The sequence below is a fragment of the Theobroma cacao genome, chromosome 5 (genome assembly GCF_053813885.1).
Source record: "Theobroma cacao isolate CCN51 chromosome 5, ASM5381388v1, whole genome shotgun sequence".
NCBI classification, from domain to species: domain Eukaryota; kingdom Viridiplantae; phylum Streptophyta; class Magnoliopsida; order Malvales; family Malvaceae; genus Theobroma; species Theobroma cacao.
This window is the reverse complement of record NC_142643.1, coordinates 41,609,244-41,624,787: the sequence shown is the minus strand read 5'-3', so window position 1 is coordinate 41,624,787 and position 15,544 is coordinate 41,609,244. Positions and strand designations below refer to the sequence as shown.

General features: G+C 33.3%; 2 protein-coding genes across 2 annotated transcripts; both read right to left on the bottom strand.

Annotated features, from left to right (window-relative positions):
- Positions 1-261: 261 nt before the first annotated feature.
- Positions 262-5,153, bottom strand: LOC18599695 (mechanosensitive ion channel protein 10). Its single transcript, XM_007029765.3, has 5 exons — positions 3,689-5,153; positions 1,896-2,019; positions 1,211-1,504; positions 916-1,118; positions 262-641 (listed from the first exon to the last, which is right to left on the bottom strand). The coding sequence occupies exons 1-5, from the start codon at positions 4,927-4,929 to the stop codon at positions 377-379; spliced, it is 2,127 nt and encodes a 708-aa protein (XP_007029827.3). The 5' UTR covers positions 4,930-5,153; the 3' UTR covers positions 262-376.
- A 537-nt stretch (positions 5,154-5,690) lies between these two features.
- On the bottom strand, positions 5,691-10,989 carry LOC18599694 (uncharacterized). Its single transcript, XM_007029764.3, has 5 exons — positions 10,741-10,989; positions 10,563-10,612; positions 10,036-10,141; positions 9,883-9,941; positions 5,691-6,283 (listed from the first exon to the last, which is right to left on the bottom strand). Exons 1-5 carry the CDS (start codon positions 10,849-10,851, stop codon positions 6,232-6,234), a joined length of 378 nt encoding a protein of 125 aa, XP_007029826.3. The 5' UTR covers positions 10,852-10,989; the 3' UTR covers positions 5,691-6,231.
- Positions 10,990-15,544: the final 4,555 nt, after the last annotated feature.

The following is a 15,544-nucleotide window of genomic DNA, read 5'->3' as shown; positions in this document are numbered from 1 at the left end:
CAATACATAGGGTACAAAAAGTCCAATATTACTACCTATGCCTGTAGATATGTCAGAGAGAAGCTTACTCTTCTTAGTTTGTCCTCTGAAAATAATGATCCTTGCCACCTAGGTGCAAATCAAAGGAATTGAAGGACCAGGATTTCAGTAGAGATTTTATATTCTAGCTTTAATTTTGAAAGACATCCATCTCTCCAGTTAAATTTTATCCCAAATAACCCTTTTTAAACGACAAAAAGAAAAACAAAACAAAGGAAAAAAGGATGCAAGGACAGTGGGCACAACCTTTATACGAACAAACCTCCTTAAGGCATTACATGTAAAGGGAAAATTGTTTCTTTTGCAGTCTTAGCAAAATGGATATGTATCAGGAATATTATAACACCATTCTCCCATTGGGGATGTTAACCTGTGTGAGATGAACCTCTTGAGGCAGGAGATGATACTTAATATTAAGAGTCTCAAAAATCTTCTTCAATTCAAAGACAAGCTCTGATCTACGAGCGCTCTTTTCACCATAGTTTTGATGGTTCATGGTGTGCTGAACACAAAGAACCAGCTTCATCTTGTCCATATTCTCAATCGCCTTGAATATCACGGTGTGTTTTGGACTCCAATACTTTGGCTTGCTCTCAATATACCTGCATTCAAGTAAGTTAAAGTTTAGTTGTTTTACTTCATTAATCTTTGTCCAAATAAGAATTATAGAGCTGAGTAGCTTCAGTTCCTTAGTACTTGGGCTAGACATTTCACAATGAATCTTGGCATAGCTACTTGGGTTCATATGCTGGTGAGATTAGCCCTATGTTCTGAGTAATTAAAGATTTTGAAGTTCTTTAACTATATCTAAAAATAAAAAGTTAAAACTCTATGAATATATAAACATAGCTACAAACTTTGAATGTTGATACTTACAATTGTATAGCTTTCTTGAGAGCATTGATATCTTCAGCAGGAGTTGAGAAATCAATGTTGAAATCAACACTGTCTCCCATGTCAGGACTTCTTCTGAAGTTGCTGATAGGCTTTGTAATAAGAACAGAATTAGGGTAGTATATCTTCTCCATGTCATATCTTAAGAAGACAGTTGTTAAAATGTTCATCTCTTCCACAATCATCTGCACCAAACCCCCAAAACATCATATTTGCAAAGAAAAATATTGAAAGTTTAATATCTATCCTTGCCCGGTTTGTCAAGAAAACTCCTTACCTGAACATCATCAATGACACAACGATCACCAACATCAAAAGGGTGCATAACGAACACAAATATAATGGATTCGAAGATGGTTTTGCAGGTATTTTGGAACATGAATCCAACAAGTAGCAACTGAGATGTAACAACAAAGACAACCTTAATTGTGGCAACCCCCATTACGAGAAGGGAAACCACAATTATAATGACACTAACAATTGCACTGGCTAATCTGTGTAGCTGTTGCACTGCAGTTTTGGTATCGTTCAAGGAATGAGCCAAGGCTTTACGCTCCACATATGCATGTACCTGGCAAAGTGCAACTCATCACACTCTAATTAATCACAATATGAAACTAACTAATACAATTATGATTAACTGCATATATCTCATATCATAATTATGTTGTTAGCCAGGTCCAATGTTTTAATTTCCTATATAACAATGATTAAATGAAAACTTAAATCGGAAAACCAATTGACAAAATTGAAATCGAAATCTATAAATTAATGGGAAAACTAAGTTATTTTTGGCAAAACCATTAGGGTTTTAGGACCACCAGGTTTCAAATCTATATAAGAGGAGGGCAAAGCAAGCAAAAGTCAATGCATTATGCATTCAATATTGTTACTAGTTAGGTTAAAAAGTTAATACTATGACATTGACATAAAGCTAGAAATCGAAGGTTGATTATTCTTACCACCCAATTTCTGAAGGAAGATTTTGAGATCTTCCCAGTCTCGAGGGCTCCTTCAAAGAGAGGAACTATGGTATGCACTTCCTCACTAATCAAGAACCTCAGTAGGTCTTCCTCGTCTATATACCTACCATCGCAAAGAAGACACCAAAGAAATCAAATGGAGAAGTTACAAAAGAGGGAAAAAAGATGATTCCAAAAAAGAAAAAGAGAACAATTGCTCAACCTAAATTTCATTTACTCTTACCATTGGAGTTAAATCCAAACGACATCATCAATTATGTTATATTTTGATATTATACTAACATTTATTCATTATAAAGATATAATATGTTAGTCGGATTGATATTTGTGTAAGCTTTTAGCTTGAACCGAAGTGAGCCCAAGCATCAGCATTCATGTGGTTCTGTTGTGGCAACCTGCCATAAAAGCTAGGTCTTTAAGATAGTGATAGCAGCAATAAGTCTGGGCAGTGGATGGGTCGAATATCCCTTCAACACCTTAGAAGAAAGTTTATTCCAGGACCACTTTTTTGGGTTCCACGCAAATGTACAGGGACCCTGATAAAAAATTAATATACTTTTCACGTTGTTTGTAGCATTAAAGATAATCAAACTAATTCCTAAAGAGAGACAGGAATACACCCACAAATCGATTATTGGCACTAATTATGAATTCTTGACCTTATGTTCTAATTCTGTAGACTATCACAATATTGGGAGGAACTGTCTTAGATCTTCTACATCTTTTCAAGATCCACTCTAATGTAATATGGACCAATTGGTGATCAGTGTGTCCACTATACCTATTTGCGCACTTTCTCCGCACCACATTTGATTGCTTTAAGCCATTCATTTTATTTATTTATTTATTTATTTATTCTATAAGAACAACTCATGACTTGCATATAATTGAGCTACCTAGGCATACTTGGAATTGTCTCTGAATTAACTTGTAGGCTAGAATGTCAAAAAACAAATGGAACATTTTAGAGTAAATACAAATTTAATAGCTGTTGAGTATATATGTAAAATATCAGATAATGATAATCTTTATCTTTAACCCAAAATCATCGGAAAAGAACTACAAGAACATGGTAGGGACAGTAAGCTCGGAGAGAATTGATAGCTCTATATATATCATCTATATATTGAAAATGGACAAATCCAACTTGGCAAGTAATACTACTTAAAATAAAAAGAAAGTCATGTTTGACATGAAGAATGCAAATGGGAAAGTAATATTTCCATGTTTAGTATGATTGTATATATGCCTGGATCCTATCATAAAAAATTGTTTACATCGACCAAGAGGAGTGGGTTGGATCATGTTTATGATCATCATTTGAATGCAACAAACAACGATGGCGACAGACAGACATGAACAAATTCGAGTTGTTAATAATGACTGGAATATTTTAATTGCACGTCACCAAATAATTAGAGTTGGGAACATATATTTCATGTTGCATGAATGCTTATGAGCAACCAGTTAGCAGCCTGTCAAAAATGCAGCTCGGAAACTTTGGATCGTAACCATGATATGAGTCGACAGATTGATAAGTTACTTGGATTCGATCCATCTATTAAATTTGATCATGAAGATGTGAAGTGAAATCGTGAGGATAATTTGGTGGCTGACGGCAAACTTAACTTACTAGTTACTAGATTCTAATTAATATGATCTTCAGTTATAATTTATTTATGATTCCTATGAGGAATTCGGTACTAATTAATCCAAAAAAATAATTAAACTAAAAAAATTTTTCAAAAGAGGGGGACTGAAGAGGGACTTACTTGGCCCCAGGCTTGGCTACATTCTTGAAAATCTTCTGAGCACATGTCCGAGCCTCCCACTCACTGTTAATCTCCGACTCCCCAGCCCCGAAATCATCGACCGTCCTCGAAATCGTCGACAACCCTGAGGACTTGACGTAGTTCACCAGCCTCTTCACGCTCCATGCACTAGCCCTACTTTCCAAACTGAGCTTCCTCAGCTTCTCCATGTCAATCCTTCTCGACCCCTTCTTCGACAACGTTCTAACCGTGCCTCCGCCGCCTTCCCTCAGCCTCGCGGGCATAGTTTTAGCGTGCCTCAGCCCTCGTTTTTGAGGCAATTCCCTCTCAGCTTCGTCTAAAGGAGGCCCTGATAGTGCATCGAGGATGTAATGGTGGAAAACGCACTCTTGCATGCGATCAAAGAAGGTTGCTACATGAAAAGATGAGGCTAGAACCTTGACCAGGACGATCTTTAGTAACCATATCGTGGCTCCGATAAGAACAGCTATAAGACCAAGGAATGCCTTTTTTACCACAATGTTTTGCTTGTGAATATCAGGGAACATGATCATCCAACATATAAGAACTAAGCCTAACCAAGCACAATTTTGAAAGCTTTTCCGTAATCCATAAACGAAATATAAAACCTTTTCCCGAAGCATGAAATTTCGTTCTATGAGGAAAACCAGGAACCCCACAACCCAAGCTGAGACCAAACGTCCACAAAACAAAACCATGATCATCAGACACCATTTCCATAGCTCTAAACCCCAGGTAAGTTGGTGTTTGAGAGATTGAAGAGTTAGAGAACAGATTAAGCAAGTCATGATAGTGACAAACAAAAAGAACTCAATTAAGGCTCTCTTGTTGATCTTTCTTTTCCTTCTTCTTGCTCTAAACTTGGCTTGTTTAGCATCTCCATTACCATCTTCATCATCTTCTCCTTCGTTTTCGAACCACTCGTCATCGGAGTCCGTGGACGAGGTGTCATCATGAGGGTATGAAGGTTTGTTTTCTTCGGATTCATGGATGGTTTTGGGAGTTAGAGGATAGGTGTTTTCAGCAAAACGAGCTTTTGGTTTGGAGAAGTTGAGACGGCGAAGAGTTTTGGCTTTTGCAGGGGACTGTGAGACTGGATCAGTAAGGCTATTATCTACTACTTGAGGTGGCGATTCTTTGTGTTTTAAGTTTGGTTCATTCATGAAGAGGACTAGTTGATCTGAATTGGGTTTCTGTTTGTCTTGGCTTTGAGCCTCCATGAAAGCTCTGACAAATGTAACCAACTAGAGAAAAAAAACGATGACGGAGAAGAGAAAAGATTTCTATGGACTGCTTCAATGTTTTCTCACAAAGCAAACAATGAGAGAGAGAGAGAGAGAGAGTTGAAGGGAGTGAGGGAGTGAATGAATGAAGGAGAAAGAGATTTGGTGCAAGAAATGTTTAAAGGTAGAAACGTAATGATTGAGGGCATTAACTAGAAGCAAACAGAGGGTGAGAAGACGGAAGCCTTTTGAATTTTAGGATGCTTCTTTTACTTCCAATTGAAATGATGTTACAGAAACAATTTTATTGAAGGCAATTAACACGTGCGTTATCTTTGTACCATAATCTGTCATAATGCCAAAGCAAATTACTTCAGTAATTGGATTGATTACCCACTAAGTGGGGGTAATATTTTGTTATTTCTTTTGTAAGCAGTGGAGGTAATTGTCACAATTAGGTCTTGTTCTATAATTGATTACTTTAAATATTTATTTGGTCAACTAAATCTACGGAAATTGATGACATTTTACGCAAAGCCAAAATAAAATAAGGCAGTGAGTGTCTATGTCCTATGTCCTAGCAAGAACAAGCTTTAGCAAAGTTGTTGCCCTAAGGACAAAGACAAGACACAAAGCATGGCTTCGAAATAAACCTTAAACCAAATCTTCTATAATGGACTTAAACCAAAATTAATCTACTTAGCTGGCTTGGCCCACAGGCACTGCAAATGGATCAGGTTGTCATGAACAGTTAATCCTAATGGCAGAAAAAGAAATGATTATAAAAATAAAAAGCATCAGAGCATTTAGTTACATACATATAGGCTCAAATCCCCCTTTGCCAAATCAAGATATAGAACCACTAAGAAAGCTTTCCTCATAAATCTCTTCCAGAGATGAAAATCAAGCAGTGTGAATCTAAACTCATGGGTGGATTTAAATTTACAGGTGTTCAGCTGTTAGATCCAAAAGCAATCCATCATGCCTTAAAATACTCTGGAAGATGGTCCAGGACCCTGCTAAAATGTTTGAATAAAACAACTCAATGCTTGATCAAGATTCAAAATAAAGATAGCATTCAGACAAAACCAACCCGGCCACAGCCGCAATCATTGCAATGGGTCCAAAAAAGGTTGAAGAAACGAGGACGTGCTTGCACTCAGAGAGAATAAAAAAGTGGACAGAGAAGATAGAGTGAATGAAAAATTGTTGCTATTACTGTCAGCCATTATGTAAAGACATAATTGTTCTACAGAATCGATGGCCCAACTCACACTCAAATCCGCCAGCTTACATAGCTTAATAGTCAAAGGTACCCTTAACACCCTCAAGGCTCTCTCCTAATGATAACCTGCAAAAAATATTGAATAAAGATGATTCAAGTGAACAAGTTGTAGGTACCCTTCCAGAATGTTATGATAAAATTATATTTAAAAAAGAAAGAAAGAAAGAAAAACACCAACATGACTAAACATCAAAGAAGGCCATTTAGCTGAAGAGAATGATCTCCAGCTCAGAATAATCACTGAACATGGTATTTAATGATTGAAAGATGCACAATTAACATGTCTAGGCTTAACCAAGGTTCTTTTGCATTTCTCCTCAATCACTACATGACTAGAACAAGCTTCTAGAGTAAAAAGTTCGACCACAATTATGTTGGTTGAGAGTCCAACATGGGCATTTTTATAAAGTGAACAGAAAAGAGAAAATGTACTTAAACACCAGGAAAATGTTTGATATCCCAACAGAACTAGTGTCCAAAACCGAGCAAGAAAAACACCAGGAAAATTGCTCAAAGTATTATAGCCACTTTTCTCACTCTGCAGGTGAACAGCCTAACTGTGTAAATTTTATTGGCCTTTCCATAAATGCAAGAGGAAAACATGATTTTCTGACTCCCATACTTTACACATCATTAAAAAGAGTCATCAATAATGCATAAAACAATGTCAACCAGAAAAAAAAAAAGCAACATCTCACCATTACTTCCAAACGAAGATGCAGCAAAAAGTATGCCTAGCGACCAAGATTTCACACGCGCTCAAGGGTAGTCAATCCTTGTCAGTAACTTATTTGTTTACTATATTAAGTTAGGCATGAATCACACAACTAGTTTATAAAGCAGAAATAAACGGAAGAAACAAGTTAATCAATGTCCAGCAAAAGCATGAAGATGATAACTCTATCTTAACTTTGCTCCCAACAAATTTTTTGTTGATTGCCCCAGTGTCTAGATCCAACTGTCCCATCTACATGGGTCGAAAATGTATTTCCACCTTCGTTTAATTGCATTGGATGATATCAGCCAGATAAGCCAGACCAACATCTCAAATAAGAAACCTAAGCCCCCTAAAAAGGGTGCTGCTTCAAAACTCAAAAGTTATATAATTAGACCCAATATATGGTATTAAGCACAAGGAAGAAATAATCCTGTCAATAAACCAGTTCTCTTTTATTCCAGATACTAAAATTTATGTCAAGGAAAAAAAATTAAGGAGAAGAGAAACATAATATCACAGTATGTTTTCTTACTATCACAAAGCTGCAACTATCTATTGGTTTAGGCGCATGCTACAGATAATTCCATAATGAGATGGGTGGTTTCCTTCTCTAAACTAAAGAACTATAAGTTCCGTAAGTTTCAATAAGAACATAGTGTGAGAGCTTGGCAACCAAAAATGGGAATTCTCTGCTTGAAGAATTAAGCCTTTTTAATCATCCATCATTTATAAGCGATGAGGAAAGCAAGTTGCTTTTCCTAGCCCTCACATATAAAGGCTTCTTCTCTAGGAACCATGTCTAATACACTTTCAGAAATTTTATCAATCAGTCAAAAAAGAAAAAAGAGAAAAGAATTACTAACTTGTCTCCGAGCCCCAAAAGTCATCCTCAAGCATCCAAAATTAATATGCTCCTCCTGAAAGTTCGTATCATCCTATATGTAACATTTTTACACTCCTTTCTCACTAAATAAGAATTACTGAAGCTCGTCAAATAACCACCAACACCAAAACCATCTCAAGAAAAATGCAGGCAAGACTCGAGACATAGGCACTTTGGCCACAATTGAGAGGGAGCCACTCCATAAAAAGATCTTCCATTGTAAGCCAAACTAATGAACAGAAAAGACACTAACAATTTGTAGAAGGTCTACCCACACTCCCTTTAAAAAAATTGAAAAATGATCAACTGTCACTACAAGTACCCTAGTGATCTAGTGTGGTCACTGGCACAGAAGTAGGATGTATGATGCCAGAAACTGTCAAAATTAATATAAAACAGCAAGGTGTGGATGAGACAGCATGGACCTGCATGCTTTCTTTTCCCTCATTGCTGTGAGGCTCGAATGAGGAAAGCCAGGATCTTGAGAAAGCGAGGGGGAAAAAGACTCAGAAATGGTATAACTAATTTATTGCTATTACTTTCATCTCTCACATGTAAATTGGAGGTGCACTTCCTCGCTTAAGGTTTTTTATGGGAGTAGAAAAGGAATACTTGATGAGCTTAAAATGAGGCCAGTTATATAGCAACCAAAAATGAGTTGATGACATGCTGCCAAGTTATAAGGGCAAATCAGTATATGTATGTCCAATGCTTAACATCATTTGGTCCAAAGATCCAGAAGTCACTTACCAAAGAAACTGTGCTAAGTTACAACTACAGCCTAAACTAAAGGACAGGGTTATGAGATATATCTGCACTAGACCCTCGCGTTTGTGTATGTGTGTACATATTCTTTAAAGGCTAGATACTGCTGCAATCACACAAATACTTCTATTAGCACAACCAAACAACATCTATGAACCTTGTCAGGTAGGAGGGGGGGAGGACAACAGCACCCATGAACATCAAGGCACCCCAAATGGCCCAGATTGGAAAGAAAGGCTGAATAGAAGATGATGAGGATTTGAATTAAGCAACAATTTGTCTGCATCAACCTTGAATATGATAAACAGCAGGCATAAAGGATAGCATACAAAGAGGCTCAGCTCTAAACAACCCATGACAAAATCCATGTTGCAGCAATTAGTAAGTTCTCAAGAAAATGCATCTTCCAAGTGAAGGACTTTTGAGTATGTTTCCCATTCACAAAGGCTAAGCAATCTTGAGTTTCAAGACTTAGCTGCATTTAGTTGAAACAGGTGGTCACTGAACGGCCCTATAATAAAAGCCACACTTAACCAGATTCTTAACCTCCTTTCTTAAAACCTTATGTCATGAAGATCAAGTGATGATGATTACAACAGCTAAGGTTTCCAACAGGATATTGTCTTATGACTCGCAATAGAAATTTCAAAATGACCTTTTTACCTGATAAGTTTATTTGTGTTTGAGTCTACATGGCCTCAACAAGGGCCACCCTTTACATTAAGTACAATAGATATATCTCAAGCTAATTTATCTACTCTCCATGGTGGCCTGGTCTGCCATACCTTGACCATGCAGATCCCTCAACCAAGCCATTTGCTTCTATATGCGCTCCATTGTTTTCTATATTCTCATTAGATTTCTAATCAACCCTAATTTTTCTTCACAAGCATAGAAATCCACAAAAATACTAGTATTCACACCTTTGTGTAATATATTCCACATGGCGTACTTATGTTAGGATTCAAACAGTCATATTCTGTTCATTCTCTTTTGCTAGAACAGCGTGCTTAATCCCCAATAATCAATCTTGTTCAAACAATTTTACCAGAGTACTTATTCAATTCCAAGAGATTAAGAGAGGTATAGAGCAACAATTATTATAGATCTAGCCCAGAATACTACCACTCGGAGGAGAAAAAAAATCCAAATGAGGGGTAAGATGAAAATATAGGAAAATCTGAGATGAATCATGCTCCAAACTCCCACTTGTTATAAGATATGTTTAATAACAGCATGATTATTGTACAATATCAAGCAGAAAATACATAATGAATACCTAAAAGATGTCAAACTTACTTATACATACAGTACTTGAACTCTTGGCTCCTTATAAAATCTTTCTCTCCTTCTTCAAGCTACAACATGAAAAATCGAAAAGGAAGAAACCGTTAAACCTTACAATAGGAACAGATGTAGCAGAGTACCACAGCAAAGAAGGATCTAACATACCGGATCACTTTCATATATAAGCTCATAACAAGCCGGAGAAAGGCACTTCAAAGCACAATTCTCCTTTGCTATTGATGAAGACTTACATTGCTCACCCCACAATCCACTGATTCCATCATCAAACAGAAAAAATATAATAACCGGACCAAGAGATATTAAAAAAAAAGAATCTACTCGAAAATTATTTTATCTTATTAATTAGAATCAAAACCCCAATTTTGTTATACATTCATCTTCTTTACTAAAAATTTTTTTTAAAAAACCATTGCGAGTCCATCTTAAGGAAAATTGTAGGAAGGAAATAAAAAGTTGAATTGAGAGAAAGATTTCAAAAACTGAAATAAAATCGATTGAAATAGTAAATATAGATAGCTGTAGCTAGGATATAATCAAATATCAAGCAAAAGCATGAGAAACCCATATATATTTTAATCCAAATAACCAGAAATTCAAGCTAATAGAAGAAAAACAGCGAATATAAAAGAAAAGTAAAGAGAGTCAAAAAGGAGTAAACAGAAAATACCCACCTCTCAATATCAGCATAACATTCACTCTTCTTTTTCTTAGTCTCAGAATCCTGAAAATTAGCATTTAAAAAGAAATACCCAAGTAAGGAAACCAAACGCCACAAAAGAAAAAGCTAATATTAACAGAAAAAAGAAACTGGAAAAGTAAGAAACAAAAGAAAGAGAAATTGGCACGTACTGTGATTGGATTGCGAGATTTGGCCAGGACTGAAGGAAGGAAATTTGATGAAGATAATAAAATTAATAATAAAAGAATGTTAAGTACAGGAAGATTAGACTTGTTCGGCATTGATCTTCTTCTTCTTTTTTCTTTTTCTTTGTACTTGTCGAGTTTAATTAAGGTTTTTACAAGTAGAGGAACCAGGAAGGTGACTCTTTAGTGAATAACTTAAGTTAGCAGGAAGTGTTTGTCGGAGTAGAATGTTGAATACTTTGAATACCGTTAGCAGCAGTTGAATCTAACCAACATGAAGGTGGGTGGGCCTAATGGCACAACCTAGCCGAAACTGTGCCTCGACACACAGTGCCATGCAAGTTGGGTCCATTCGGCCCCAAAGCACCGTATTGCCCTAAGCCCATTGCCAGGGCACTTTATTCTTTTATTCGTGAACATATTTGTTATCGACTTGTATCCTATATTTAATTAAGTAGTTATAGCTCTTTATTTTACACCTTTTATTCTTTTTAATATTTTCAATAAATAATTGAATTGTTATATAAATATTTTCCTCTGATCCATTTTTTTTCTCTCTTCAATTTTGTATGGCTAGATCATTTAAACAAGAATCTGAGCATAGTATTACCCTTCAAATCACTTGATTTTAAAGGAAATAACGAAATTTAAAAGATTTTAATTAGTAACTTATCGCACATAAGCATATAAATGAAAGTAATACTAGTTTGCAATACGGTCAAAATATCCACCAAGTTTATGTATTTATGTAGTTTGTTCAATTTAATCAATATATTTAAAATCAAAATAATTTAATTTCTTCATTTTGAAAATTGCTTCAATTTAGCCACTTCTCTTAATAATATTCAATTTTACCATTAAAGGAGATGACGTGACATTAACTGACACATTTTAATGATATAACACCAATACGATAACATGACATGCAGCGTGACATCGATGTAATGATGTGGCAATGTCATGTGGCATTAAATATGATGATGTGACACTGACATGGTGACGTGTTGATGTCACATGGTAAATTAAAAAATTTATAAAAAAAATTATGTCACATCATAAAGATTAAATTAATTTTTTTTAAAAAAATACAAATCTTTAGATAGATGATAGATATACTTATTAATATGTCAAATATTTAAGTGTAAAAGATTTATAGTATTAAAAGATATATATAAATATTTTCTTACTTGATTATTTAATTCTAGAGTATATACATTAATTTTTCTTCTTTACAAAATTTAAGTTTGAGTTCTCCTTCTATAAAAAAAATTTCAAAAAAATTTCATACCTAAAGTTAAATATAGATGAATAACTTACATTATATTGAAATAAAATAATATAAAAAACTAAATAAATTCTTTTTTTTCTTCTATTTATAATAGTATACAAATTTAAAATTTATTTGACTTTGTTTTTAATATGAGCTGAACTCAAGTTAGCAAAATAGGCTAATTTAGTTTTTTTCTTTTAAAAAATGAAGAAGAGAGATATATGGTTAACGATTATAAAAATAATTTCTTATTTTGACTTACTTAATTTGGATATGACGAATCTTTTATTACACCCATAAAATTCGAGCTATTCTACCTCTTTAATTTTTTATTTTGCTTAATATTTCAATTTATATTTTTTATGTTGAAATTTTCTGGATTAAAAGCTGCATTTATGGTTGATAGAGTTAAATATAATTGTAAATATTTATATCATTTTATTTTGCATTTACAAAATTTTTGTAGATCCAAATTAATAATTTAAATTTAAATTTAGTAGAATTTGATTGTGGTATTTGTACTTAAATAATATCGTTTTATAAGAAACTTTAAGTAAATTTAAATAAAAGGTAAATAGGGTAAAAGTTGAATAATTTCAAAAGAATGAGTATCTGTAAATTGTGAAAATTGTAACTAAATCAATCTATTTTGTTAATTTGAGTTCAGTTCAAGTTAAAAACTAGATCAAATAAATTTTAAATTTTTATTTTATTATAAATAGAAGAAAAAAAGAATTTATTTTATCTTTTTATATTATTTTATTCCAATATAATGCAAGTTATACATCTAAATTTGGCTTTAAGTATGAAATTCTTTTTGAATTTTTTTTTATAGAAAGGAGAATTCAAACTTAGTTTTTATAAAGATGATAAATTAATGTACATATTTTATAATCAAATAATTAAGTAAGAAAATATTTATATATATTTTTTAACACCATAAATCTTTTACACTTAAATATTTGACTTATTAATAAGTATATCTATAATCTACTTAAATATTTATATTTTTTAAATACTTTTTTCAATTTAGTCCCTCAATATTTTAATTTTATTTAATTTAGTCCCTGTACTATATATTTTTTTCAATTTAGTCTATATGACGTGGCACAAAATTTTTTCAAAAATTTTTTTATCTACCAGTGGCACTGGTACATTAGCATTGCCACGTCATCACGTCGATGCCACGTGACATACCACATCATCATGTGATGATCAAAATGTGCCACGTTAGCGTTTACGTCAACCCTTGATAAAATTAGATGCTGTTAGAGATAGACTTGATAATTTTGGACACGACACGTTAATATGACACGAGAAGATAAAGATTAAACAGGTTTTGAGTTTATCCTTAACGTGTTGCGTGTCTAATCGTGTCTGACAGTTAAGACACGAAAATTTTCGTGTCTTAACATGTCAAACACGACAAACACGTTTACTTAATCGTGTTATCGTGTTTAAACGTGTATACATGACATGTTTATTAACCTATTAAACATTAATAGTTAAAGATTATTTTAACCTTATATAAATAATTTTTAATAATTATTTGATGTGTATTTTAACCTTATATATGATAATGAATTTTATGTATGTTATTTATATTAAATTTTATTATATTTGATGTTATTATTATTATTATTTTTGTTATAATTATTTTTATAATTATAGATTTTAAATTTAAATAATAAAATTATATTTAATTATAAATATTTTTATTTAATCGTGTTAAACGTGTTATTAATCGTGTCGTGTCGTGTTACATGTGTATTAAACGTATACGTGTACGTGTTTTAAATTTAAAACACGAATATTAAACGTGTCGTGTTCGTATTTAGCCTTAATGTGTTTCGTGCCTAAACGTGTCTGACACGTTTAAGACACGAAAACACGAATTGTCAGGTCTAAGAGAGAATGACAAAATTGAAACAATTTTCAAAATAAAGAGACCAAATTACTTCGATTTTGAATATAAAAACTAAATTGAATAATATGCATGAGTACAAGGATTTGATAAATATTTTGACACATGAGAGAGATCTCGAATTTGTTGGACTTGAACAATAATACCATACATAATAACTTATTTGCATCGATCCCTACATGCAATGATGCAAACGACATCTGCGAAATTTATTCAAGTTATTATAAATGATTTTGACATTATTCATTTGTATCTGAACAAATTTAGCAAGGGTGAAAGCAAAGACAAGTAGCACCACCTTGACACATTCCATTTCCTTTTGGTGGGAATTTTCTCTGGCACGAGCTGGTGCATGTAGCATCCTTACAATTTGGAAGACCAAACGGTACAGCACATACTTTCCCTTGATCTTGTGCCATCACCTCAATTCCTGTGCATGCAATAATATACTACATTAAATAGATTTATTCAACAGCGTTTAAACAATATGTATACATTCTGCTACAAAATTATTATAATATTTTCATAGCTAGAATAATATCTACTCGAATAAAATATCATGAAAGGATCATATGGAAGACATATTTACCAACAGTGAAGAGGAGAGCTAAAATGAAGATAGCGGAAACATGTTGATTCATCATGGCTATTATTCTTCCTTTTCCTTCTTCTTCTTCTTCTAGTATTTGTTGTGTATTTGAAACCCATAATCTCTTGCCTTTATATATAGCAGAATTTGGAGTTACTTGGTAAGAGAGAAGCAATCTTATGCCTTAGATTTAGACCTTGTCAAAGAAGGAATAGCAATTAACCTCTCAATCTCAATTGATTGTGTTTACCAAACTTAACTGAAGCCAACACATTTTTGTTACTCATCCTTTTCCAATTAATTGCTTCTAGAATTCGAATTAGTTTTTTCGAACAAACTCATTGATTAAAGTTCATTTTAATTGCAACTAAAAATGGTCAAAAGAAAACTGAAACTAAAAAAAATCAAAATTGATAAAATCATTGTTAAAAAAAATGAAAACAGATTGTAGATTGGTTAAAGTAAGGCATGCACATTGGTGGCACAATGAAAAAAAAAAAAAAACTAGAACAACGGATGTTAAGAAATAGAAAAGAAGAAAAAATTTTAATGCTGATTAGTAAGTATTTAAATGACCCAATATAATACAAAAATCCTAGCATAAATTATTTTTGGGCATTTGATTTCAAATTTCAATAACCAAAAAGAATCTTGATCAAACTCATGATTTTATTCTCGGAATAGAAAATAAATGTTATATTATCATTCATACAAAGCATATTTATGAAGATAACAAACTTGGAAATTGGGAAGACTACTTGGCCTTAGCAATTAATTGGCTAGATATGTTGCCATTGTAACAAGTGGTAAATTTAAGAGACAATGAATGCTTTGCTCCTACCTACCCCAAATTTGTGCTATAAATGCCAAAGTTTATGGGATGAAAATAAATCACGAGTTTGACTCAATTTTAGAATCGCAGGAAAAAAATTAAGTCATGAAAAATTTACAAATTTCAACTATCTTTATTTTTGTTTTTTTCATCGCTGTTGGTAAATATTATATC

What these genes read in the sequence shown, in the direction of transcription:
- LOC18599695 (XM_007029765.3), bottom strand. Translation starts at nt 4,929, where the DNA reads ATGGAGGCTCAAAGCCAAGACAAACAGAAACCCAATTCAGATCAACTA. An exon ending in GTAGCCAAGCCTGGGGCCAA is followed by an intron (nt 2,020 to 3,688) that starts GTAAGTCCCTCT and finishes TTGCGATGGTAG; the next exon opens with GTATATAGACGAGGAAGACC. An exon ending in CTCAAGAAAGCTATACAATT is followed by an intron (nt 642 to 915) that starts GTAAGTATCAAC and finishes ACTTGAATGCAG; the next exon opens with GTATATTGAGAGCAAGCCAA.
- LOC18599694 (XM_007029764.3), bottom strand. Translation starts at nt 10,851, where the DNA reads ATGCCGAACAAGTCTAATCTTCCTGTACTTAACATTCTTTTATTATTA. An exon ending in TGTTATGCTGATATTGAGAG is followed by an intron (nt 10,142 to 10,562) that starts GTGGGTATTTTC and finishes TGATGGAATCAG; the next exon opens with TGGATTGTGGGGTGAGCAAT. An exon ending in TTCAAGTACTGTATGTATAA is followed by an intron (nt 6,284 to 9,882) that starts GTAAGTTTGACA and finishes TATTTTTTGCAG; the next exon opens with GTTATCATTAGGAGAGAGCC.